The following is a 27,474-nucleotide window of genomic DNA, read 5'->3' as shown; positions in this document are numbered from 1 at the left end:
AAAAGAGGTTAAAAGTGACAATAATGGGTCAACATATGCAACATTAGGTGGGAAAAGTGGTGGTAAGGGTTTATAAGTGCTGAAAACTTCATTAAAGTGGAGAAAATGTGCAGAAAAGGCATTCACATTTGATGGAGAGGTGGCAGAAGGTAGTAAAAATGCATTAAAAGGAGCAAAAAATACGGCAAGAAAAAGTGATGAAAATAAGTGAAAATATGGCAAGTTTGGTGTAGTTGCAAAAAAAAAAAAATTATAAAATTGGCTCAAATTATTAAAAAAAATATTCTTAGTTTCTTAAAGGCATCTGGCTCCCAGTGTCTCCCAACCCCAAGGCTGAGAACCCCTGATCTAAATGACACACAATGTTGACCCTATGTGAGCTGCCATGATATTTGAACACACAGGTAAAGATATCGATATCTCAGCATTGAACCAACAACACAATAAAACCACAGCAAATGCTTTCTAAAAAGTTCAACATGACTCATTGTAACTAATGAAGCAACAAAAACCATCCTTTATCACAGTCCAACTTTTTTCTAATGGACAACATTCCCAAAACGTCTTGCGTGTCTTTTGAGTGGAAGAGAAGAGGAAAGAGAAGCTCTGTGTCTTCGTCATGGCGTCTGAGGAGAGCGTCACGTTTCCACAGCGTTCCTCAGTGAGCTGTGACACAGAGCTCGACCTCTCAGGCTTTGAGAACTCGATGACAAGATCTGCATCCACAAAACACAGAGATCACAGAGAAATCAGTATTACATCAACTGGATCTAATCAAACAAACATTTTTTGGGCTGTAACCTTTATTCCTCTAATGCAGTGAGCCCCAGCCTTTTTTGGATCTCGACCCCATTTTAATATCAAGAATTTCTGGCGACACCGAAATACATTTTTTCTGGAATTAAATTTTGATCATGTTTGAGCTCAGATATTTATTTATTTTTACTGCATTTTAGTTGAAATATATTTATATTTCAAGAAGTGAACGTATAGAGTAAAGTATTGTGTTGTTTTCATAAAAAAGAATAATAACAAATAAAACATTTCAAAAATCAATTTTAATTTTTCAGAAATTATAAGCGACCCCATTTATACTCCAGGTGACAACACATGGCGTCCCGACCCCAAGGTTGAAAAGAAACTGCACTAATGTTAAGATAATTTAGGTGTGCATTAAAAACATTTACTTCTTTAACTGTTTTTAGTTCTATGCATTTATCATAATTAATATACATTTGATTGCAATACATTTATATCCATCTTAAAAAATGTCAAATCAGACGCACTTCAACTAGGTGTGGTGAAAAAACTACAAATTTGGGAAAATTGACTAAAAGCTCATTTATAACACTTTCCGCTGACATAATCTCAAATATCACACAGTTTAAATGTAAATCAAAGGAAAAAAGGCTACGAGAAACAACAGTGAAACTAAAAGAACGTTATATTGAGAATGGTTGCTCACACTCACCTTCCACTCAGAAACATCTCTGATCCCTTTTTCTTAAACCACAGTGTGTCTGTTTTATGTCAGTTATAATCTGATAATATCTCTTACATATAATAATATGGGTTTTAGATTATTTATTTTAAGTTGTTTAAGGAAATATTATTGCATTGGTAACTTACATGACCTACGTTACTTGTCGGTCATCGTGAGTTTCCGTAAGCGCTCGGGTGTGCATTTCCCTTTAAATGTTGTTGCCCCAAGGAATTGTGGTTCAGCATTATCTCGTCTCCTTTGGTAAAGGATGCATCAGTGTTTCCTAGGCTAAAGAAGGTAAAAAAGGAAGCATTGAGCCTCTTTTCCTGAGCTTCAAGAGAACTCGGACGCTCTTTATCATGGCCACCACTTCCACTTCCACTTACTATCCACTAAAACAGTGGATAGTAAAGGAGATAGGAGGGACTATTTGGACGCAGCCACACTCCAATTTTCTCCCACAGTTCAGCACCAGAGGCTTCACTTATAACTGTTGTGCGCGCACAAAACAGGGCCTGAAAGATGCGCACGACGCTTTCCACTGAAGGTTTGTGATTTATAAAAATAAACGTAGTTTGAGAATGTGTGCACCGGTACGTTAACTACCTTTGTGCAAAACATTTTAAAGATGCAAGGAAAAGACGGCACTGGTGGTGAATTGAAGCCAGATTCATCTCATACACCACATACACACCATTTGCACTGATGTTCGCCCCATACTCATTCTCATTCCACTCACACATAGTCGAGCACTCGGCGTTTCCACACAGGCAGACCTGGTAATAGTATATCATGTTTTTCTGCAGTCAGTGCCTTCTCCTCGCCCTTCTCTCTCTTTTCTGTGTCAGGTGTCATGAAGCTGGAGTTGACAGTTCCTGATCTGTGGTTCAAGGCTCAACTAGTCTGGGAACCTCTGATGTTCTATCTCTCGATCCTGTTCTGTTGGTCCTTCTGTCCAATAACCCCAACTAGTAGAAGCAGATGGCTGCTACCTCTGAACCTGGTTCTGCTGGAGATTTCTTCCTGTTAAAAGGGAGTTGTTTCTTCCCACTGTTGCTAAATGCTTGTTCATGTGGATTTTGTTGGGTTTTTTCCTTCTTATTAAGAATTTTATATTTTTGAAAACGCTCTGAGATGACTTGGGTTGTAATTTGCGATATATAAATAAACTGAATTGAATTTATTATTCTCACATATCAGAGTTATAGATCTCCATAATCATAAATACCCAAGCCTACAGTCTGTTCCTTTAGCCTCTGATTATGCCACTTCACCTTCAGATCATGTGCAATAGTAGAAGGATATGTGCAATAGTGAGTAGACTGTAATAGTGAGTAGTGTCTGGTTTGTGTATATGTTTTTTTTTGTATGTATGAAATTAATTAATCTCGTGTGTGGCATTATGAACTTTTGGTATTTGTGTACAGTATGGTTTACTGTCTTATTCTGTATATAGCCCCTTATAACTCGCCCCTTTGTCACCCCGGCCCCAATTGGGACAACAGATGGAAATGAGCCAATTATTTTTATTCATGTATGTCCATTAACATGCACTGTCCCAATCAACAAAAAAAAAAGATTACTACTTTTTTTCTTCACTTTTATGGCACTTTTGCTTTTCTTTTTTTAGTGATGCCACTACTCTGACCATCAAATAAATAATGTTTTGTTTCTAGCCTCCATCAATGCAATAAATGCAAAAAGCATGTATAAAGTCCATTGGCCATTTATTGTGGGTGTGCAGGTGAGCTTAGCAAAGTTTCATAAATCAGGATATTTTCAGATAAGAAAGGGCCTGGGTTGGTAAAAGTCTAAGTTCAACACAAGTGTCTCTGATGGTCCTTCTTAGATCTGAAACACAGTATGTTCTGTCTACTTGTATTAAACTTCTTACCGTAACCAGAACATAGTCTCCTGCATTGACTGCTGCTGTTCTGGACCCATTAGACACTTCCTCTTTAGGAAAAACCACTTTCATGTTGCCCTCTGTTCTCCCACAAAGGTCCTCAGTTGATCTTTTACTATCCTGTAATAAAGGGAAACAAGATCAAATGTCTTCATAAGGTTTAGGTTTACACAATAATAGTATGTTCTTAACACCATGTGTGGTTTAGGTAACATAATGTAAGAATTCAAAGTGTATTAGAGCCAAATGTCTACCTAAATGTACAGTTGTAGAATGACAAAAAAAAAAAAAATGTAGCTTCAAAATTTGGACTGAAAATCACATGAGTGTCCTGAACTGAAAAGCATCTTTGATAATATGTCATACAGTCATTGTGTACCGACTCAACAAACATGCAAATAACGTTGTCATAGTCATTGACTTAAATGACAGTTAGAAATGGTAAATGGCTTGTGTTTTTCTGCAGCATTTATATAGAACACTGTTTTTCAACCTCTTTTTGAGCCAAGGTAAAACTTTTCATTGAAAAAAATCCCATGACACACCACCAAACAAACAGGTTAAAAAAATGAAACTCTGTAGCCTATATTACCAATATACAATAATCAAATATCAAATAAACGCAAAGAAAAAAGTTTCTTCTTTTGAATAAAAAGTGCAATTAATCTTTATCTTATATAAATATATTATTATGTTAAAATATATATATAATAAATACATTTCTATAATTTAATTTTGTTCTTTATTGTTAACTATTAAGTGTCCGATTTGATCGAAAGGGGGTTACTGAGGGATGTGACGTTCAAGAATGAACCAAATCAAGTTAATTCACATGAACAATGAGATGACAGGCAGTTGTGTGCCGTTCTTTTTCATTATTCCTTATTATTCGTTATTTTTTAATAGCTGTGTTTCACACAAGCTCCACAAGTTCCTCCTCAGAGTGAGAGCAGCCCTAAAGCACACTAAGTACACCTGCAGTGCTTAGCTTATAACGAGCAAATATCACATGGTGTTTTTTATTGTGTATTTTTATGAATATCACAAGTTGAGGTAACTTTATTTACACACATCCACAGAGGTGGGGGTCTCCTTTCCACTCTGACCTGTAGCTGCGGTCGGGAGCTGCTGTGAAGCTGACTGACTGTGTGCTTTGGTACAGGGAGGGGAGGGGCTTATAGAATTCTTGGCCAAAACCGAAAATGAGAAAACCGAAGCAGAAAACCACAACACAGAAAGAAATTCCGATGCAAATTATTACATTGCATTTATGGCGCTGACTGTGTACTAACCTCACTAAAATTAAAACATTGAAGCATTAATTATAATTTATACAATTGCAAAGAATAAATCAATTCAAAATAAGAAGATATTTAGTTAGCACTGACATTCCAACAATGTACAATATAAAATAAAAAATAAAGTGTTTAACTTGATCCCACTCATACATTAAATAATATTGTACAAGCCTATAACTGACTGAGCTGCTAGAAGAGAGTCAAATTAAATATGTGCTCTCAACACAAAGTGCATTGAATTTACAAAGTGCATTGAATTTACAAAGCTCACAGAGACGCATACACTCAGTGTGCTTTGGTGGTGGCGTGCATCATTAATTTAATTTAATCCCATCCAAGTAATAATCTTTATAACGCGGACTAAGTACCGTTGTGATGTAATAAAGAGGAACTCAGTTAAACGTGCGCTAACAGACTGAAACCAGATTCTGCTGCTGATGAGCAGCAACGCATCAGGCTGCCCTGTGGTCCTTGTTGACCGAGGGTGACACGTAACTACAGTGTCGACAAGACACAGAAAACGCTTTAATCCGCGAGTCCGCAGACAAGTTGGTCCATTTTCAGACAAGCACGTCCTCACAACATCGTTTTTTGGTCAGCTTCTTTCATTGAGAAAAGTGTTTTGGCTGAAAAACAAAAATGCACTTTTGGGCCATTTTCGGTGGCCGGATTTTAAGTGCACACTACATATTTGCACTGCAGACAATAATTAGTTATTTCTCACGGCACACCTGACGATCACTCACAGCACACAACTGCGCCACAGCACAGTGGTTGAAAAACCCTGCTATAGAACACAGAGTTGCACTAAAACAGAGCTATTTTACTTCATAGGTACTGAATAGTCCAAAGGGCTACCAGTTAGAGAAGAACTTAATAAATATCACATTTTTCCAGTTTCACTTTTATTAGAGGCTAAGCTAATAAAAATGGCTAGCAGTAACTTAAAAAAGGTACTAACAAACAACTTTTAACTAATTATGAAAATAGAAAAATTTGTTCCATATCATTTTACAACACACACATATATATATATATAAAAAAAACATTTATCACAATGAATCAGTGAAAATAAAAATCAAAAGATGGTTAATTTAATACTTTAAAATTGTAGCTGTCGTATGTATTATCTAGATGGAGTTCATTGTTGACTGGAGCTCCTGAGGGCACGTGACATTGGCCATGTGGGCTACCTGGTGGACACGGGCACCATGTTGGTGACCCCTTTACTAAAGAGTGAGGTAAACAAAGCCATCGCTCTATGCAGTACTCACCCCCTCCACCAGGATGAGTTGCGTGCTGCCAATTAAAGTCGTGTTGATCTTCGCAGCTTCCTCTCTGAACACCTGAATAGTTTCCGCCAGGCGCCGCTGCTTCACCTCCGCTGGGATATTGTCATGTAGTCGATGGAAGGCGTGTGTTTTCTGAGCCATTGAACATGTAGAAAAAAAAGAGTTGAATTTCACTTAACACAAAAAACAAATGTTCTTTGCTAGAGATGTTGGACTTGCTGGTGGTTCACCTTCCTCATGCTGTAGGCAAACAGGAACCCCACGTTGTAGCCCACATGTCTGATCAGAGACAGAGTCTGTTGATGGTCCTCCTCCGTTTCTCCACAAAAACCAGAGATGAAGTCACTGCTTAGACTCACGTCTGGAAGGAGAAGCAGTGAAGAGAGTTTATGACTAAACTTTATATAACACCACCAGTACATTTTTCTGCTGATTTCTGGTTTACATCCATTAAATCAGTTGTTTTCCCAAACGGTGAGCCAAGGCACAAAGCAAGTCGGGGTGCCATGGGATTTTGTGTTTCTGATTTTCAATGAGTAAATGTGTCCGGGGACCACTTAATAGGTGCACCACCCGCCCCCCCCCTCCTATCCTGGCCACATTAAACACTGCCTAAACCACCTGAAACACAGTCTAAATTACCAAAAAAAAAACGACGTAAATCATCACTGACTCCTGAATGCTGAACCGATCAGTGCCCGCTTAACTGCTGTGCCTGTGAAACTCTGTCCGTTTCTTGTGTAGAGCAGCAGCATTCCGTGAAAACATGAGTCAGCTTTAACTGCTCAGTGTTTAAAAAACATCTCATCAGAGCAATAGAACATCCGTGGGAAAAGTTGTGTACTGTTGTGGACGAGACCATCGATGCCAGGGATTGTAGAGCCAGAGAGTTTTTTTGTATGCACTCATTTCATAATACAGAGGCAAACTCTATACCTAAACATTTTTTTAAATATTTTGTTAACAAATATTTCATGAATAATATAGTTGTCTTTGTCACATTTTATTTGGCATTAGTAAATAATTAAGCACATTTACAGATATACATGTACTGTACGATATGAGTGATAACACGTTATAAAAGCTATTTTACACAATAGGTCTGCCTTCAGATTTTTACTTGTCCTTTGGTGTACCTTGGGCACAAAAAGTTTGGGAATCACTACATTAAATTAAATACAGGCTGAAAATCTGCTACATCTTTAATAAAGGTCTGGTTGTACCTAAAAGTTAAATTAAATGATGACTGTTTTTAGTACCTGGAATGATTTGCTTGACGTTTTCCACAAGGTCCAGGTAGGCCTCTCTGGTATAACTAGACATTGAAAGAAAAACAGAAATGTTGTAGTTTACTAGTGGAAGAGCGTAAACCCTAAAAATGTTGAACACTTCCTAAAAATCTGTCTCACCCACGACGCATTGCTTTAAGGACTTGGTTGCTTCCACTCTGAGCTGGAAGGTGAATCTGCTTACAGATGTTGTCTCGCTCTGCGATCAGGTGCAGAACCTGCCGTGTGAAAGCTGGACTTTAGTGCACTGAATGCTGGCAAAGACTGAAGGAGGTTTGTTTACCTCATCGGGGAAGTCCTTTGGATGTGGGGAGGTAAATCTGATCCTCATGTCAGGATCGATCTGTGACACACGGTCGAGCAGATCGGAGAAACGCAGCCCTCCACGTTTGCTTTGGTAGAGCGTCTTAAAGCCACGGCTCAGTTTGGTCGGGTCCCCCGTGCAGAACTGCTCCTCTGACGTGTCCCTGTAGCTGTTCACGTTCTGACCCAGCAACGTCACCTCTTTCACACCCTGATCACAAATCAGCCAATAACAATGAAGCTTAAAGAGTAACTAAACCTCTGCTTTATGCTGACCTGCCACTAGGGGGAAATTTAAAAAAAGCCTTGATTATGGGCGTTACTCTTGACGCAAGTAAAACACGCCCACTCAGACAGCTGGGTCAGTGCTGGCAGTAACAGACCGCTGCCTGCTCAACTACTATATATAATACACAGCTCACAAGCATAAACACACAGCCTCTATATTATTCACTAAGGAATCTATTCTCCCGTATGAACTTAAGTGCTTTTTTGCGCGCCTGCAGTTACGCACTTCTCTCCTGCTCTTATTCTCCGGTCCAGGCTCCTGACACGCCCACCGCATGTAAGTCGAGCAAAAACTAATGTACCCAAATGTACAGTATATGTTTTCAGCAGAAAAAAGTGGGTTTGGGGTTTAGTTACTCTTTAAGATGCAACTACTGCAAAAGATGCTTCAACGCCAACAGTACCAAGCACTGCTGCACATGTTTATATTAAATAAGTCAGGGTTGGGGTCAATTATAATCGCAATATTGATCATTAATTAATATTATGATGTGTATATATTTATAATTGTAATTGAAAAAATATATTGCTCTTGCAATCATAAATGAATAGTAATTGAGTTCAGATCATTTACTTTGTAATTGTAATTGACATGAAAATTTTATAATTTAATTAAACGCAAACCTGTGCAGCAATGTTACAGTTCTATGGCTTACACATACGTCGTTAAAAATCATTAAAATATGTTTGAGATCAACTTTTCCGACTACATGTCAGTTCTTTTGAGAATCATTTTAAAATAATTTTAAAAAATTAAATTGAGGGCTATACTAAAAGAAAAAAGGCTCTAACACTCAGACCAACAAATTGGAAAACAAATTAGATGATATATCATATTTTTTAGTGTTGTAGTGGGCACAGTTTGGGACCTGTTAACAGACACTACAGCACACCTTTTTTTTTCGAAAAGAAGGGCTTGAAATCATGTGATCTAACTCCCTTCATGAAAGAAAAACAGCCTAAAACTGCCACACACATGGCTCTAAATCACACCCTGCTATGTTGATTATATTTCACCATCTTTCTTTCTTCCATTAAGCTTTCTCTTTTTACTTTATGTACTCAAGCATTAAACTTAGTTTAGTGAACATAGTGCTCTTTAGTGTTTTTTGTGTAAATATTAACTTGTTGAGAATACATATTTAAACTTAAATATTTCTCTGTGGTTCATGTATCAATATAGAGGGTTTTCACGACGCGTCATCAACCCGGAAGTCGCCATTTTGGAGATAAGCAGCAGGTTTATAAACAGCACACAAACGAACAAATCCCAAATTTTGAGAGGAAACACTATTGCCGTGTTTTTGGCTGTATTAATCGGTCAGACCGTGAAAAACATGTGGTTTTATAGACTGCCAAATGTTAGAACAGATCAGGGATAACAATGTCTGCATTTTATAGCCAGTAGTTCTACATCAGCAGAGCAGTGACATGAGACTAGCGCACCGTTGTTGCACCAGTTGTTATTGATGTATATGCTCATCTCCCGTCTTGCATTTAAATCCAGCTTCAGGTAGTCCAGTTTGTTCTCCAGGGAGTGGACATTATAACGCTGGATGGAAGGAAGCGGCGTTCTCTGAGCTTTGCTTTTAGCTTGGTTGCTAGCCCCGCTTCTGTTTCCGATCACACCGCTTACGTCCCCTCTGGGGACACCTCTGGTACGAGGCTCCACTGCTCCACAGGTCTCTGGATGTCGCCGGCGTAGCAGTTTGAGGATTGAGGTCCAGAGTAGTTGCATGTAACGGACTATAACTGTTTGATTTGCCTAAATTTAAGTTTGCCTGGCGATCGTATGCTATTTTACAGTAATTACGCTGCAGGTTCACTGTGAAATTATTAGAACTGACTGAGTTGTCTGTCGATATATATTCGTGCTAACGCGAGCCTCTACAGTCGCAGCTAACCCACAAACTTCTATAAAATTTAAGGTCTTCCGCTGCGTATGGGCTTAGTGAAATCCAGGTAGTTGATGATATCAGGATAAATTATAGTTTTTGCCTCGTAGATCCTGGTTTAGCTTTGCTAGCCACAAGCACCTCCTTTCCTCTGATAACTCGTGAGATTGTTCTCCCTGATTTGTTATGATTTTTGGCAATCTATAAAATTCCAAATGTGTCTCACTGTTTGACCGATTGGTACAGCCAAAAACACGGCAATAGTTCACCATTTCATCTCAAAATTTGGGATTTTCTCGTCTGCGTGTTGTTTGTAGACCTGCTGCTTTATCTCCAAAATGGTGACTTCCGGGTTGATGACGTGGTTGATGACGCGCCGTGAAAACCCTCTACTATTTTGCTATAGAAGAGTAGATAGTTTGACAAGGACTATTAATAACTGCTAAACAGCGGTATTTGTCTTCTAAAAAATTGGCACCCCAATAAACATCTCAATTCATAATAAAACTGACTAAACCCTCTAGCGTTTTTCACAGCTGATTTAAGACATGGGCCAAAACTGACCCATTATCTTAAGAAATGCTAACACAAAGTTAACAAAAGAGGAAGGTTACGTTTTATGGGATTATTTGTTTGAGGTGCAGGAATTGTGATGAATTATAAATTAACTTGAGTAATTGAGAACATAATTGTAATTGTATAACTGTAAATTAATTGTAATTAGAAAAATGCTGGTCACCTTAATCATAATTGAGTTTTAACTGAACATGGACAGTTTAACATGTAATTGTAAAATGTAATTTACCCCAACCCTGAGTCAAATTACCAAATACTTTCTAAATACGTTTTTATTGTGGGGTTTTGAATGTTTTGTGACACAAAATGGATTTAATCTGATGTAAAGTAAAAAAAACAATAAAACAGAACATGTTGAGCCTGTAACTGACCATTGTTGAGGATTTACCGTAGGTTGTCTCACCTGGTCAGACAGTAGACAAACTTCCTGGAGAATCGAGCTGAGGGGTCGACTCCTCTCTCTGCCTCTGGTGAAGGGAACGATGCAGTAGCTGCACATGTTGTCACACCCTCTCATGATGGAGCTGTCAGCACAAGAAGCATGACGCCATGGGCACAGAGGGTCACACACTATCAGAATCTCTAATCAGTTAAGAATTGGCGTCATTTACTGTTACATTATTATACTGACTGTTTAGGTGGCAATCAGGAGAAAACCTCAGCCTAACTCTCTTTCCTATTGAATAATCCAAGGTCTGATTAAAACACAGACCAGGCCACGTCAGTAATTTAGTTTAAATATGCACAACGTACACAAAGGCACTGTATCCATGAGGAGCATGGTGGACAGGCATGATGTCAGCGTAGGTCTCCTCTAAGGACAGCAGGACGTTACTAGCTTGTTGACCACCGTCCGCTACAGACAGGAGGCGAGGAAGGTCTCTGTACGCATCAGGACCCACGAGGACGTCAACCAGCTTCTCCCGTTCCAGGAGCTCCGTCTTTAACCTCTCAGCCATGCAACCTAGACACACACACTCATGTTTATCAGGAACACCTTCAGCACCAGGCTGATCCAACCACAAAGCTCCACAGAACAACACAGGATATCATTCCTGCCTGCGACAATCAAACTGTATAATGCATCACTGTAACCTCACAGCTTGATTGTTGTAAATATCTATATCATATTTGTATTATTATTATTATTATTATTATTATTATTATTATTATTATTATCATCATCTATCTTTATGTTTTACTGCTATAATGTGTGTGTATCTGATCCTTATTTTTAACACTCTTTTTACTTAATTATACACTTATTTAATGTTTATTCTTTCTTTCGTCTTTGTTAAACGTTTTATTCTTTTATTTGTGATTTTTTTCTAAAGTTGTAAGGACCGCATAGGTCCCTACGTGTGTGTCACCCAGCAGGGATGAGCCAACCCTTTTTTAAATGTCATTTATTGTGCAGAACCTGGTCACAGTGGATATAAAATCATTTAATTTTGGTCATTTTCTTTCGTAGTACTGTTTTATTAAAGGAGCTGTAATTGTGAATGGGAGCTGTCACGCCTATATGAGGTGATCAGGTCGCGGGCGCCAGGCGCTTAGTGTTGTGACGTCACACGCCAACGACACACTGCTCAGAGCTGCAATACCGTGGAGCATACCTCTTTGTGGATTGTACCGTTGGGTTTCCTCGATCATCCATTGACGGGTAGGACAAGACTTCGCGGAGCTGCTGGGATCATCTGGTTCGACTTCGGATGCACGGGAGGGCAGCTGCTTGGTGTTTGACCGAGCCTGCGGTGGGAGCAAGGCATCGGGGTTTTGGACGTCAGCGTGCATGGACTTTTGATGGACTGATAAACTCTAGTTTTCTCGCGCCATAGAGCGTAGTTTTGTGTTTGGTTTTTGGTTGTACATGGGTTTACGCTCGAGCGTTGGGGTGGGATGTGCTTTGAACTGCCCGAAATACAAGGCTAATTCCTATAAGCCAAAGCTATTTTATGTGTTAATGTGTGTGTCGGCTTTCATCCCTGCTGGTAGACCGATCCGTCCGTGACCTGAAAGTGTGTTGTAGCTTTATTGCCTTGGAAAAGACAGGTGAATCGTTACAGAGTGGTGGCCCGTACGGGGACCGCGGATCAGGTTCTCATTCATTTCAGCGCTTTTATTCGTACTTTGCTATAAACGGACTGACGTTCGTAGCGCATAAATATGGCGTAACTCCCTACAGAACAAGTCCACGGCATTGTATTTAGCGGATAGAGTTGCTGGGGTTAGTGTCCAGGCCGGTGTGGGTTGTTTTACGCACGCATGCGCATAGGGTTTCGGTTCACGTACGCCCGCGCACAATTATAAGCCCGAACCGCTGCAAAACTCACTCACTCTCTTAAAAAAAAAAAAAAAAAAAAAAAAAAAAAATTAATTAACATAAAATAATAATAATAATAATAATAATAGTAACCAAAAAATAAATAACTAAATAAAAATAATAAGAATAAAAAAAGGGGAAAAAAAATTAAAATTACAACAATGAAATAAATTGGGAACCAAACTCAAAACCCATTCTTATAAGCAAACCTAGCCTCTACACGTTCCCTATTCACATCTACAGTCTCCTGGCGCATTTGGATTGAATAATGGAAGATCTGCCACCAGAAAGGGGGTTGGTGGACCCCGAAGAGACTGAAGGGGAAAGGGTAGTAGACGCCAACACCGACCCGTACCGCCATATCACCGTTAGGCAAGCCAAAGACGGGGTACCAGAGCTCATTAGCCAACTCGAAACTATGTATTTAAATGAGTCCAATGAACAAGAGCAAAATACAGTCACAGCTGAGGAAGAGAATGATGAAGGCTCAGAGGCCACAGAGGCTGTAAGGGAGCAGCTCCAGGCCCTACAGCAGACGGTGGACAATCTGGAGGTCCGGCTTAAAGAGGAGGTGGACAGTACCCTCAGCAGAGAAGATGGCCTGAGAGCGGGTATGGAGAGGTTAGGGAGTGAGTTAAAAGAGTACGTGGACGCTAAGATGCAACATTTTGACGAAGTGGTCACAGCCTGCCTACGGCGCAGGGATGAAAAGTGGAGCGAAGAGCTGAAACAAACCCTCGCCAAAAGTCGGTTGACGTGGAAACCCGCCAGTTACTCCACACCTGTCGCCTCTACGTCCTTCAGACGCCAGACACCTAGTGACGCTACTTTCTCCATACCCCCAACAACTCCTGCTTTACCGCCCATCCGGATGGAATTTCCCCAGTTTGGTGAATCCAGGAGCTCTGCGGATATCATGGACTTTATCGAGCAGTGTGAAAACTTCTTGGCCCTTCGGCCTTTGTGTGATGCGGAGCTGATGGGTACTCTCAATGCTGTTTTAAAGGGTCCGGCACGGAGTTGGTGGGTAGCTGCTCGCAACACCATAAACAGTTGGAAACAATTCAAGAAGTCCTTTCTCGAAGCTTTCCTGCCCTCGGACTATCAGTCAGAAATCGAGGAACAGCTCCGAGCAAACGTCCAGGCCCCAAACCAATGTCTGAGAGACTTTGCATATGATCATCGGGCCCTCTGCTTGAAGTGGAGACCAGACATGTTGGAGGGAGATATTGTGAATCGTATCCTCAGTGCATGCAATCCAAGGCTGGCTAGCGGGTTACGAGGAACAGTGACCACGGTGGAGCAGCTGGTCAAGGTGGGCTCGCTCATTGAAAAGGACTGGAGTAACACTAGAGACTACTGGAGCCGCGTTCAACAGACCCACCCCCCTAAAAAAGCGGGGAAAAAATCGGACCATGGTCCAGGTCGGAATGCTGGGGCGGACCTTGCCACGGCTGTGGGCGAGCAGTCCCTATTGGTAGTGCCAATCAGTATTCGTGGGTCCAAGGGCGACGCAGTCCTAGATTCAGGATGCACCTACTCCCTGATGAGCCACACCTTATGGAAGGCTGTGAGAAAGGAAGGCGAGATCCTAGCCCCGAGTGAAATCCCAAGGTTCGTTATGGCTGATGGACAGGAGAACAAACCTAGTGGAAAGGCTACCCTGCTCCTCACCCTGAATGAGTTCCACGGTACGCTCACAGTCCATGTTCTAGCTGATGGCCACCTGTGTATGCCTTTGCTGCTCGGTCTCGACTTCATGACCATGTCTCAGATCACCCTGAGACCACACCTCAGGAGGTACACCATGCCAGGAGGGAGGGAATACACATTTCTCCCGAAGTCAAGATTGAATCTTCAGTGGGATCACCAAGCCCCTTCGGTGCACTTCTATGTGGCTGTGACAACTCCCAAGGGCGACCAATCTGTCATCCCCCTCCTAGATTCCCAGCCCGAGGCGGTGCGGCCGCTGCTGCAGAAGTGGCCAACTGTTTGGACTGTGACCACTGGGACCACCGAGGTGATAAAGCACAAAATAGTATCAGCAGATGAGATGCCAGTGCGACGGAGGGCTTATAGGGTGTCCCCAGAGAAACGAAATGTCATTGAGGAGCAGATTCAGAAGATGCTTGAGAACAATGTAATCGAACCATCTACCTCCCCCTGGGCTTCTCCTGTGGTCATCACACCGAGGAAGGATGGTACCCCACGGTTCTGTGTGGACTATAGAGCCCTAAATGCCAAGACACAGCATGATGCCTATCCTATGCCCCTAATACACGAGATCTTAGAATCCCTGCAAGGCGCCCAGCATTTCAGCTCTTTGGATCTCCAGAGCGGATACTGGCAGGTGGCTATGGATGAAGAGAGTAAACTAAAGACTGCAATGACCACTCACCTTGGCCTGTTCCAGTTCAAGGTCATGCCATTCGGTCTACGCAATGCTGGGGCCACGTTCCAGCGTCTGATGGAGATCGTTTTGGGTGACCTCAGGGGAAAGATCTGTTTTGTATACATCGACGACATAATTGTGCTCTCAAAGACCCAAGAACAACACCTGCACGATCTCGAAGCTGTGTTCACCAAGCTTCACCACGCAAACCTGACGCTGAATGTAAAAAAGTGTCACCTGCTCCAAAGCCAGCTCACTTTCCTGGGACATCTTGTGTCGGGCAAAGGAGTAGAGGTCGATCCAGCGAAGGTCTCAGCCATTACAGACTATCCCCCTCCAACCGACCTGAAAAGCCTCCAGAGGTTCCTTGGGATGGTCGGCTGGTATCACAAGTTTATCCCCAGGCTGGCAGACATCGCCGCTCCCCTGAACCATCTAAAAAAGAAAGACATACCTTGGGAGTGGTCCTCGGCCTGCCATGCTGCCTTCAACCATCTCAAATTCCTATTGCAATCACCTCCAGTCCTCGCACAGCCACGACTTCACCACAGTTTCCAGGTTCACTGCGACGCAAGCGATGAGGGGCTGGGAGCTGTGCTAATGCAAAGTATTGATGGGGAGGAGCGACCCATAGCTTATGCCTCAAGAGCTCTCCAAGGTGCTGAAGTGCGCTATTCCACAGCTGAAAAGGAATGCCTAGCTGTGGTGTGGGCTGTAGAGAAGTGGAAACATTTCCTCGAAGGGACCATTTTTGATGTGTACACCGACCACAGCGCCCTGGCCTGGGCGTTCAACTGCCCTAAAACATCGTCGCGATTGACACGATGGACCCTGCGCCTCCAGGCATTTTCCTTTCGGGTGCACTACAAAAAGGGTTGCTGTAATATCGTACCTGACGCCTTGTCACGTGCACCCCAAGGTTCTGAAGGGCAAGTCCTCTTAGCCGTTCCCAAGACCTACTGGGCTGACCTACCAAGATCACTCCAAGAAATAGCTGATGCTCAAAAGTTGGACCCCACCTGTCAAGAGCTCGGTCCCTCTACAGACCAACCCAGTCCGGGCCGTATTCATTGCCAACTCCAGCAGGGTGTGTGGTATAGGGGGGTACCATCCAAACATGGGGGTTACAACTACCAGCTAGTAGTGCCTGCGGCGCTGGTGCCCCAATTCCTGGCGTATTTCCATGACAGTCCCTTCGGAGGACATCTTGGTAGGATGAAAACGCTGTTGAAGGTTCTTCAGGTGGCTTGGTGGCCCACGGTCCGAAGGGATGTCTGGAATTACGTTCGCATCTGCAGTACATGCCAGCAGTACAAAAGCCCCAATGAGAAACCAGCTGGACTCCTCCAATCGTCGGAGGTGAAAGACCCAGGCGAGATGATTGGGGTGGACTTCATGGGACCATTCCCCCTCAGCAAAGATCGAAACTCCATACTGATGGTAGTGGTGGACTACTACAGCAGATGGGTTGAAGTGTTTGCCATGAAAGATGCAAAGACACCCAAGGTCTGCAAGATCCTCAAGAATGAGATTTTCACGCGCTGGGGAATTCCCAAGTTCATGGTGTCGGATCGGGGACCCCAGTTTACGAGTCAGTTGATGGCCCAAGTGTGTGAAACATGGGGCGTGACACAAAAACTCACCACAGCATACCACCCCCAAACCAACATGACAGAAAGAGTCAATCGCACCCTGAAAACTATGATGGCCTCCTATGTTGGAAACCATCACCAGGACTGGGACAAGTGGCTACCTGAGTTCCGTTTGGCTCTCAATACCGCTGTGCATGAAACCACGGGGGCCACGCCTGCCAGGCTGACCCTGGGAAGAGAGCTGAAGGGGCCACTCGAGAGACTAGTGCACAGAGCTCCAGCGCCATACACATCTGCATATCTCACCCTTCAAACACACACACAGTTGCGGGAGGAGGTCGAAAAACATGTGGGCGTGTCCAAAAATAGACAAGCCAGATACTACAATGCACGACGCAGGGATGTACACTTTGCCGTTGGTAGTCTGGTCTGGGTTAGGTCGCACCCGCTGTCCAAAGCTTCCGTTAAGTTCTCTGCTAAACTTGCGCCTCGATGGAAAGGGCCTGCTAGAGTAGAGAAGAAATTAGGCCCTGTGAACTACCAAGTTCGCTGGATGACAGATCAGGGGAAGGTGGACACTATTAACGTAGTCGACATGAAGCCCTTCTTCGGTCCTGATAAGCCGCTGGCTGGGGGGGGGGGGAATGTAAGGACCGCATAGGTCCCTACGTGTGTGTCACCCAGCAGGGATGAGCCAACCCTTTTTTAAATGTCATTTATTGTGCAGAACCTGGTCACAGTGGATATAAAATCATTTAATTTTGGTCATTTTCTTTCGTAGTACTGTTTTATTAATGGAGCTGTAATTGTGAATGGGAGCTGTCACGCCTATATGAGGTGATCAGGTCGCGGGCGCCAGGCGCTTAGTGTTGTGACGTCACACGCCAACGACACACTGCTCAGAGCTGCAATACCGTGGAGCATACCTCTTTGTGGATTGTACCGTTGGGTTTCCTCGATCATCCATTGACGGGTAGGACAAGACTTCGCGGAGCTGCTGGGATCATCTGGTTCGACTTCGGATGCACGGGAGGGCAGCTGCTTGGTGTTTGACCGAGCCTGCGGTGGGAGCAAGGCATCGGGGTTTTGGACGTCAGCGTGCATGGACTTTTGATGGACTGATAAACTCTAGTTTTCTCGCGCCATAGAGCGTAGTTTTGTGTTTGGTTTTTGGTTGTACATGGGTTTACGCTCGAGCGTTGGGGTGGGATGTGCTTTGAACTGCCCGAAATACAAGGCTAATTCCTATAAGCCAAAGCTATTTTATGTGTTAATGTGTGTGTCGGCTTTCATCCCTGCTGGTAGACCGATCCGTCCGTGACCTGAAAGTGTGTTGTAGCTTTATTGCCTTGGAAAAGACAGGTGAATCGTTACAGAGTGGCTGGAACAACAACAATTTCCCCCTGGGATAAATAAAGGAATTCTGATTCTGATAATCACACATTGGTGTCAGCCTCACAAAAACATTCAAACATGAAGCACAATTTTAAAATACTGTATAACAAAACTGAAACAGGCAGAAGCAAAAATGCTTAAATGCCCAAAATAAATCATTACATTCAAGTAACCTTTTTCAAATAATACACACAAGAAATGTAAGCATTCTACAAAATATATTTGAGTTGCCTTTTTCAAATAATGCTAAAAATAAATATAAGTACACAACTTTATACCCTTACAAACATATTCTTACTGCTTTACATAACTTTCGAAAATATATTGTGATATATTTTTGAAAATAAATAGTGTGTCTCTCATTTTTATTTCTTTATCAACTTTGTTCCACAATTTAACCCCTAAAACAGACAAACGTTTGTTTTAGTTCCAACTTGCCATTGGTACAATAAACATAAATTGATCCCATTTTTAAATGCATTCTGGAAGAGCATTTAATTTAGCTTTGAACATTAATTGTGTTATTTTATAATAAACAATATCTTTAAATTGTATGCCTGTTGATTTAACAAATAATGGATGTGTATGGTCATAATATCCTGCTTTATCAATTGTGTGCTCTTTTTTTGTAATAAATCAATATAATTAACAATGGTCTTAAAAGTCATATATGGGAGTATCAAGGTGCAGTAAATTGTAATTAAGTATTTTGTTTTATATAACACACCAAGAGTTTTTAAGGTATTTATTATACTGAGTATACACTTAATTATTATACTAAGTAAAAATCCTCTATCCTCTATAAATAACTATGGAAACCAAGAGAAGAAATTTTCCTTTTTTTTTAAAAAAGAAAAAAAAAGCTTGGATTATTTTGTTCAGGCATATTTAAAATGTAAAATGGTTTACCTAAAATGCCTATTTTCATTGGTGTGGGACTTTTTATTCGTTTCTTCTTCATGGATGTAAGTTGTTGGAGTCTGTTCCAGATCGTCGTCTCAGCCTTTTCTCTGTCAGCACAAAGTTTGAATATTATAACACTTTGTGTTTTACTTTGAAATCCAGTTCTGCTCACTGTTTTTCCTTACCTTACAGAGCAGGTCACCAGAAGAACAACATCTGCCTGTAAAAAACAAACAAACTGTGAAGTCATACTCATAGTAATGGAGTAATCAAGTTACTGTAATTTAGTTGCTTTTATGGGTACTTGTACTTTTCTGAGTATATTTCTAAATCAGTAATTTTACTCGTACTTAAGTATGTTTTAAAAGAAGTAAAGTAACACCCAACCATTACTGAGTAAATTATTACTTTTTGTGGTTTTCGTTTCATTGTCATTGAATAAAAATGAACGTTCTAAGTCGAGCCATTTCTGATCAACGCCCAGCCACTTTCTTGTGTTCATGTTGGGGTTTCTAGTACCTATTATGTTGTTACCCACATGGTACATTTAGCATGGCACTGTTTGAAGGTTAATCAATTTAGCTTGACTTAGAGCCTGATCATTTTGGTGTTTTATTTAAAAAAGAAGTGGTCTTTTTTTTTTTTTTTTTACAACCTTTTATTTTATACAGATGCCTTTGTGGAAAATAAATTATGTTAGAAACGTGCAAAATCTCATCTCTTCCTTTTTAAGTTTATACATGAGGAACTATAGCAAGATGTATTACCATAAATAAACGTAGGGGTGAAAGTAACCACTAACTTTAACTTTGAGGACTAGGGGTGTTGATATATTGCGATATTACGTCCTGCGATTCATGGATCGATTCAAAATGCATCCGTATCGATTTTTTTTTAAAAACCTTTATTTAACCAGGAAAGTCTTCTCCACTGCAGGAGACATTGTAACTGCACAAAGAAGTGCGCTGAAACCTAGGCATGTTGACCAGCTTGTGTTTTTTTTTTCAATAAAATCTAAAAAGAAAGTACTAACTTTCTGCATGTATTTGTTGTTCTAGGCATGTACCTCAGTTAAGTTACACTAAAGTCAAAGTTGGTTTAAAAGGTTATGTATCTATAGTCCTGGGGGCTATGGCGTTTAACGTACCTCCAAACACTTTTTAAAAAAAAAAAAAAAAAATTGCAATAATCGCCTTATAATTTAACATCGTGATATATCGTATCGTATAGTGACCTATGTATCGGGATATGCATCGTATTGCCAGATGCCAGGCAATACACACCCCTATTGAGTACCATTTAATTGAGCTACTTTTTAATTGTACTTGAGTATTTTATGTACGACTTACTTTCAGTCAAGTAACAGTACTGCTACTTGAGTAGAATATATCAGTACTCTTCTGTTACACAAAGACAGATGTGAGTGAGGTGTTTATACCTGGTTCAGGTGAGCTGTGCGTTGGTAGCCTTTGTTCTGCAGAATGGACCAGGCTATCTCTGTGTCATTCACGTTCATTTGACATCCATACGTTTCAAAATAAACTGCAATGACACAAACCTACAGTCTGACATGCACTTGACTTTGAATGTGATCTAGACACATGCAGACCAAACCTTTTCTTGAGTTTCCCATGTACAGGTCCTCAGAGAGATACCCAGGTGTGTCTAAATCTGTAAGGTCTGTCTCTTTTAGAGAAGTTCCTCTAATGAAGTCCTGAAAACTAGGACCTGAACGTATGTGAGCCCTAACCTTCTCAGAACTCGTTCTCCTCTCACTCTGTGTTGGAGCCGATGTTAGAGATGCATTAGAACAGAGTCTGCTATGGATCCTGAGCTGCAGAGAGGTGAACAGACCCTTTAACACTCTGAGGTGCTCCATGCTGAGGACGACACAAAGCAACAAGAGGCTAAAACACGTTGGGTTTTTTTCACTTAAACTATTAGCATGTTTTATGAATAGCCGTCTTTAGTCCGTTGCAAGTTCGAGTTTAGTTCGACAAATGTCATTCAAGCGCCGGGACCGTGTGGAGCCCAAAGATAGATTCACGTCAAGAGAACTACGTCCATTCGGAAGTGTAATAAAACGTTGTTGGGGTATGCTTTTGGTCGGGATGTGAACCGGAAGTGGGGTTTTCGCGCAGTTCATGGCGCAACTCGGTGAAATCAAACACACACACACGTGCTTCTGCCATCTGTCAAAAGTCGTGAGATGTTTTCAGTCAGCGAGTTGTTCAAAGCTACATGACTTTACTGTACAAAAACAATATAACAATATTCTGAAGGTTTGTTTTCACCAAGCTGTCGGCGACATGATCCGGAAGTGACGTAACGCCGACTGTCCCTATAATATTGCAAATGAAAGATAGATACCCTAAATGTACATTTGAACAAGCTATTCTGCACTGGCAAAAACTGTTGCTATCTGAGGATTAGCCGTATAACATATATTATTTGGGAAAAAATAGTGTCAGACATCGATGTTTTGTATTTATATCAATTTTAGATGTTTTCGCTGAGTGAAGCGACGGTAATCTAAACCTGAGGCGAAAACGGAAGTAACTGTACTGTTGCTCTTGAACGCACCGTAGTGATCTGATTTCTTACTCTTCTTCGTTGTTGGAGTTTTATGGCAATTAGCATTGGATTTGTCGCTTTGCCGCCACCCATTGGTTATTGTGTGGTAGCTCAGCCAACAATGCACGAGAACAGCTTTAATAGGCAGATCCATAGACATCATAATACGTATATGATGATCAATGATCTCACCCACGTAATGCTGGAGCACAGGTAAGTCTTTAAAAACAACTATTTTATTCTTTAAAACGACACATTCCAAAGATTACAATGTAACCACATTTCATAACAGCTACAAAACATATGTTTTTTTATTAATTTAACAGTGTCCTTACTAAAACTGATATTTCCGTCGACCAATTAAAACCAACCAGAACTCTTGTGATAATGTGGTTTTATGCATTGACTTAATCAAATCTGTCTGTCTGTGTATTTACAAACTTTAATACCATCCTATATCAGGTTGATAAATTATAATTTAAAATAAATAAAAAAAAAATGCATAAAGTCTTTTCCTGTATATTTTAGTCAACTATAACTAGACTATAAATAAAATAGTCCCGATGACTAAGTTTGGACTAAAACTATATTGTATTGTAGTTGTTCAAAAACTAATTTGGAGTGTTTGGGTATTTGTTTATGATTTGTTTTGTTATTATTTTTTTTTTTCTTAGTGTGAATTAAACTATACTGTAAGTATTGTGTATAATTTAAATTTACTGTTATTGGCTGTTATGTTTGTTTGGCATTGTTTGGCATTTGACATTTTACTGATTTGTTCCCTCATTACATCTATATAAATCATTACATCTATTTTTTGAGAATACATATATAGAAAATAAAACTATAAACAATATCTACACCAGGGTTGAGGTCAATTATAATTGTAATCATGTAATTGGTAATTAATTACAATTTTGGCGTAATTATAATTGTAAAAATGTGTTGATGTCGTAATCTACTTAAATTGTAATTGAGTTTAGATAATTGACTTTGTAATTGTAATTGCCATGAAAAATTGTAAAATTTATTGTAATTTAATGCAAAACTGGGGAAACCATGTTACAGTTTATGTACAGTTCTACTCATATGTTGTTAACAATTATTAAAATGTTTCATATCAAGTTTCCCCACATTTTACCATTGTAAAAACATTAAAAGCGTGGGGTATACTGACACAAAAAAGGCTCAGAAGCACACACCAAAAATATGAAAACATATATTTTCATTGATTAGGAAGCCTAACAAAGTAACAAATAGATAGGAAAGAAATTAGATGATAGATCATCGTTTTTAGTGTATTTTACAGCTGATTTAGGACCCGTTATTATAAGTGATGCTAACAGAAAGCTAACACAAGAGGAAGGTTAACTTTTATTAGGTTATCTATTTCAAGCTCTGTAATTGCGATCAATTGTAATTTAACTTTAGTAATTGGGAACGTAATTGTAATTGACTTTCTGAGGATAAAAAAATAATGTCAATTAATTGTAATTGGGAAAAATGCTGGTCACTGTAATCGACTAAATGTAATTGAATTGTAATTGAACATGGACAATTGAAAACGTAATTGTAACTGAAAAATGTAATTGACCCCAACCCTGAACCACACATCAAGCTAGGACTGATGACATCATGACTGAGTCCGTCGACTCAGGAGGTGGGGCGTCCAAACAAATTTGACGTTGCACACCCAGCAGCCATGTTGAAACTCTCAGGTCAGTTTGATCCTGACCCGCAGAGATATTTAAGGAACACACACACACACACACACACACACACACACACACACACACACACACACACACACACACACACACACACAGACAGAGATTCCTTGTTTTATTGAGAAAAACATACACATACGAATACAGTACGTTTTTTTTTTTTTATCTCTTAATACATTCTACATTTTGTGTTCTTCTGTGTTTGAATAGGTGAGAGACCCAATAACAGCTGAGCATGAGCGTCTGTGTGTGTGTGTGTGTGTGTGTGTGTGTGTGTGTGTGTGTGTGTGTGTGTGTGTGTGTGTGTGTGTGTGTGTGTGTGTGTGTGTGTGTGTGTGTGTGTGGTAGTGACAGTATAAAGTGACCATGGATGCAGGTGTAATTCCCAGTCCTGTTCCAGTCCTTCCTGGCAGCATGAGGCGATGAGAGCAGAAGGCAGTGAATGCAGAGCTACAGCTCAGAGTTCACTCAACATCAAAGGTAAGTGGAGAAAAAAAAAAACTCTCAGTTATTGCTTTTAAATGTAATTTCAGAGCTTTTAAATGTCTTTTTTTTCCCACCTGAGCACACGTGTGTGTGGGGTCCCCCCTTCTGTGGAGAGAAACTGTGGTTTCAGCGTTTCTTCTGATGTGATTTCTCCTCCTGTCACTTATTGTGGTCGCCCACTTTTCTCCAGGACGTGCTGTGATGATGGAGAAAGCTACACTGCTGCTGCTCTGCTGCCTTGTTATGTCTTTATCTGGGTCTCCACTCTACCCAACCATTAGGTAAGTCCTCAGAAATTCACCAAAATTCTTCCACATTTATTATTATTGGGATTTGAAAAGATATGGGAATCATTTCTGATCAGTAAATCCAACTAGATATATGGATCATTGGCAGGAGAACACTAAACTGTCAGGTGGATTGTTTATGGTCAATTCCTTTAAAAATCACAGTCAAAGTATAAAATAAATGCTCTAATATACCAATATATCAATACTTCTCATTATGGTTGTGATGCTTTAACCCGGTGGTTCCCAACCTTTTTTGGCTTAGTGGTTAGCACGTCTGCCTCACAGCAAGAAGGTCCTGGACTCAAGCCCCGTGGTAGACATTTGGGTCCTTTCTGTTTGGAATTTGCATGTTCTCCCCATGCTGCGTGAGTTTCCTCCGGGTACTCCCACAATCTAAAAACATGACTGTTCGGTTGATTGGAGTCTCTAAATTGCCCATAGGAGTGAGTGTGAATGTGAGTTTTTGTCTGTGTGTTGCCCTGCGATAGACTGGCCCCCTGTCCAGGGTGCACCCCCGCCCAGTGCACAGCGTGAACCAGAGATAGGCACCGGCAGACCCTCGTGACCCTGAAAAACAGGAACAAGCGGGTCTGAAAATGGATGGATGGATGTAATACTGTGTAACAAAGAGACCAGGATTAGTGCACACAGTGGCTGTATTTGTTTTGTCTTTTTTCTTCCTTTTTCAATGTGTTTGTTTTATTTGAACTAGATTTATATTTGAGAAAGGGAAAATATAGAATACAGTTGTTTAAGATTGTGTGTTGTGTTTTAATTTGGAATTATAATAATAATTAAAGCTGAGAGCAGCGATGAACGGGCCCTCGCAACCACATGCATGTTGGGAAGTAGCGCACGTTGAGGTGTGTTGCATGTCGGGGTGTGGTAGAAATGTTAAAGTGCTGTCTGTTTGTGTGTGTGTGTGTGTGTGTAATAGGTCCTACGCACAACGGTGTGAGTAGGTAGTCATGGTAGCAGTCATAATGTCATAAGAGTCAACAGCTCAATGTTGACAGGTAGTCATGAATACAATCTACAGCCATGATGTCATAAGTACCAGCTGGGGGCAAATACAATTTTCAAGGGGGCGCCATTAAGTCATTTTGCCATTCAACATGTCCAATTCCCCTAAAATATGAAATTTTTTGTCAGTCCTAATATGTGTTCAAATTTTCATGAGTTTTTGAACGTGTTTAGGTTCTCAACAATACAATAATTTTTTTGTAAGAATAATAATAATAAAAAACGAGGTGCATTACAATAGGTTTTCCTACCCACACTATTGTGCACGGACCTGAATAATAATTATATATATATTAAAAATATATATTTCTAATCAGTAATTATTTTTTGACACATTCCAGGTGACCCCACATGGGGTCACAAACCCAAGGTTGAAAAACACTGTTTTAACCTTTCACTGTTAACACAATATTATTGAAATAGAAATAGAAACAAGAAGAAGAAGCAGTGTCCACTAGGCTGTGTGTGAGGTATAGCTAAATAGTCATTATGAGATGTTTCCCAGGTTTGGTCAGAGGGACACGTCCATCCTGATGACGTCTTCTATGAATGATGGAGCAGAGCAGGAGGATCACATTCATCCTGCAAGAGAACAAGCTGAGCTCCGGTTAGTGTGTGTGATGTATAATGTGGAGAAATACTGTATGACTGAGAAAACGTATAGTTGTTATATCATTAATCCGTTAAATGCTCGTCTCAGCTTTCAACATAAATATATTCAAAACAACCTTTACAAATTTGAACTTACCTCAGAAACTGTGACAAAATCAGAGCAGGGATCCACTTTGGTTGTTTAAAATGCTCTTTAGCACTTTCATCCTTTGGCTTTATTTATGACTTTTTATTGTACTGTGGAATTCTTGAGCAGATTGTTCTGGAATGATCTTTTTCTCTTCCTAAAAAGCCTTGAAGATAAATTCACCAACCACCCAAGTGCTTTTGTTGCTTCTGTCTCTGTCCTCATTGGTCAGATATTATTACTGCCTCTCAGCCTGCACCAGTGAATGATTACATTTGACCTCAGCCTCATTTTTGTTTTATTGTCACGTCAGGAATGCTTTGTTCAGAGCACATTAGGAAAACCAGGGGAATTTCTGTTTAGAAATTAAAGGCAGTTTGTAGCTTTTTGGCAACAAGACAACCTTTTCGAATGAGCGGGGACTGTCTCATATATATATATATATATATATATATATATATATATATATATATACTATGCTACAACTTCATATAATCAATGTGTAATCTGCTAATGAAGATGGTTCTAGTGAATATCAATATCTACTTGAAATTAAATGAGTATATTGAACCTTTTTTTGTATGTGTTAATCTGCCAGCCAGGGAATAAATGGACTTGGTAAAATGGTAAATGGACTTGATTTTATATAACGCTTTATCACCACATTGAAGCAGTCTCAAAGTGCTTTACATATCAGCTCATTCACCCAATCACTCTCACATTCACACACCAGTGGGACAGGACTGCCATGCAAGGCGCTAGTCGATCACTGGGAGCAACTTAGAGTTCAGTGTCTTGCCCAAGGACACTTCGACACATAGTCAGGTACTGGGATCGAACCGCCAACCTCGCGATCAGAAGACGACCCACTACCACCTGAGCCACAGTTGCCCCTGGCGACAGTGGACAGTGGAAAGAGGACAGTGCACTTCTTTACCTTGACCATTTACATCTGTACTTTTCAACCTTTGGGTCGGGACCCCATGTGGGGTCGCCTGGAGCTTTTGGTCACCTGAAATGTCTAGTAATTAGTCATTTAAAAAAAAAATACTGATTAAAAGAACATTTTTGAAATGATTATTCTTTTTTCAAATGAAAACACAATCTTGAGCAAACTATACATTCACTTTGTCAAATATGAATTTAGTTCAAATAAAATGCAGTAAAAAAAATCTAAGCTGGCACAACTTGTCACTAATTCTGGCTTCTCTGTATTTGTAATATAGTATAACAAACATGATCAAAAACTAATTTTAGAAAGAAAAAAATGGCTTTAGGGTCGCCAAAAATTCTTCCTATCAAAATGGGGTCACAATCCAAAACAGGTTGAGAACCACTGATTTACATCATCTAATTTACTCATTACTCAATAATTGTAGCTCCATATATTTATTTATATCTATGTTTGCTGTAAAGGTGAATCACTACTATTCAAAATGTAATCAGTGATCGACTCTGTTATTCTGGTTGGACAGTTTCAGATTATTAGGCAGAAAATTGAACACCAGTGTTTGTTTTTGTTATATCTTTGTTTTTGTCTTTCACAATCAGATGTTTAATAGTGAACTTATGTGTATGGACATTATCCCAGCTCTGGACGCCATGCAGACGCCATATTTACAAACAGCTACAGGAAAGTACTAGGACAAATATCTGCCAGGAAGTTCCTTCAGACCATCATGGGCAAACGTCTGGGGTAA

The 27,474-nt window shown here is 40.4% G+C and overlaps 2 protein-coding genes across 2 annotated transcripts; one reads left to right on the top strand and one right to left on the bottom strand.

The window, feature by feature from the left end:
- Positions 1 to 490: 490 nt before the first annotated feature.
- Positions 491 to 20,995, bottom strand: cdk5rap1 (CDK5 regulatory subunit associated protein 1). Its single transcript, XM_028447863.1, has 13 exons — positions 20,550 to 20,995; positions 20,374 to 20,477; positions 19,121 to 19,155; positions 18,942 to 19,042; positions 11,084 to 11,294; positions 10,734 to 10,854; positions 7,552 to 7,782; positions 7,389 to 7,486; positions 7,239 to 7,294; positions 6,210 to 6,340; positions 5,962 to 6,111; positions 3,378 to 3,509; positions 491 to 716 (listed from the first exon to the last, which is right to left on the bottom strand). The coding sequence occupies exons 1-13, from the start codon at positions 20,812 to 20,814 to the stop codon at positions 639 to 641; spliced, it is 1,713 nt and encodes a 570-aa protein (XP_028303664.1). The 5' UTR covers positions 20,815 to 20,995; the 3' UTR covers positions 491 to 638.
- ghrh (growth hormone releasing hormone) lies at positions 20,699 to 27,474 on the top strand. Its single transcript, XM_028447864.1, has 5 exons — positions 20,699 to 20,779; positions 23,613 to 23,716; positions 23,913 to 24,003; positions 25,541 to 25,642; positions 27,366 to 27,474. Exons 2-5 carry the CDS (start codon positions 23,659 to 23,661, stop codon positions 27,472 to 27,474), a joined length of 360 nt encoding a protein of 119 aa, XP_028303665.1. The 5' UTR covers positions 20,699 to 20,779; positions 23,613 to 23,658.

The sequence above is a fragment of the Gouania willdenowi genome, chromosome 5 (assembly GCF_900634775.1).
Source record: "Gouania willdenowi chromosome 5, fGouWil2.1, whole genome shotgun sequence".
Classification (NCBI taxonomy): domain Eukaryota; kingdom Metazoa; phylum Chordata; class Actinopteri; order Blenniiformes; family Gobiesocidae; genus Gouania; species Gouania willdenowi.
Note: the sequence above shows the minus strand (reverse complement) of the source record. Positions and strands in the feature narration are given on the sequence as shown.

Coding starts and splice junctions, on each gene's coding strand:
- cdk5rap1 (XM_028447863.1), bottom strand. CDS start 20,814: ATGGAGCACCTCAGAGTGTTAAAGGGTCTGTTCACCTCTCTGCAGCTC. Junction 11,295..18,941: donor AATGAAAATAGGCATTTTAG/GTAAACCATTTT, acceptor GTGTGTGTCTAG/GTTGCATGGCTGAGAGGTTA. Junction 717..3,377: donor GAGACTATGTTCTGGTTACG/GTAAGAAGTTTA, acceptor TTGTGGATGCAG/ATCTTGTCATCGAGTTCTCA.
- ghrh (XM_028447864.1), top strand. CDS start 23,659: ATGAGAGCAGAAGGCAGTGAATGCAGAGCTACAGCTCAGAGTTCACTC. Junction 23,717..23,912: donor GAGTTCACTCAACATCAAAG/GTAAGTGGAGAA, acceptor ACTTTTCTCCAG/GACGTGCTGTGATGATGGAG. Junction 24,004..25,540: donor CCACTCTACCCAACCATTAG/GTAAGTCCTCAG, acceptor GATGTTTCCCAG/GTTTGGTCAGAGGGACACGT.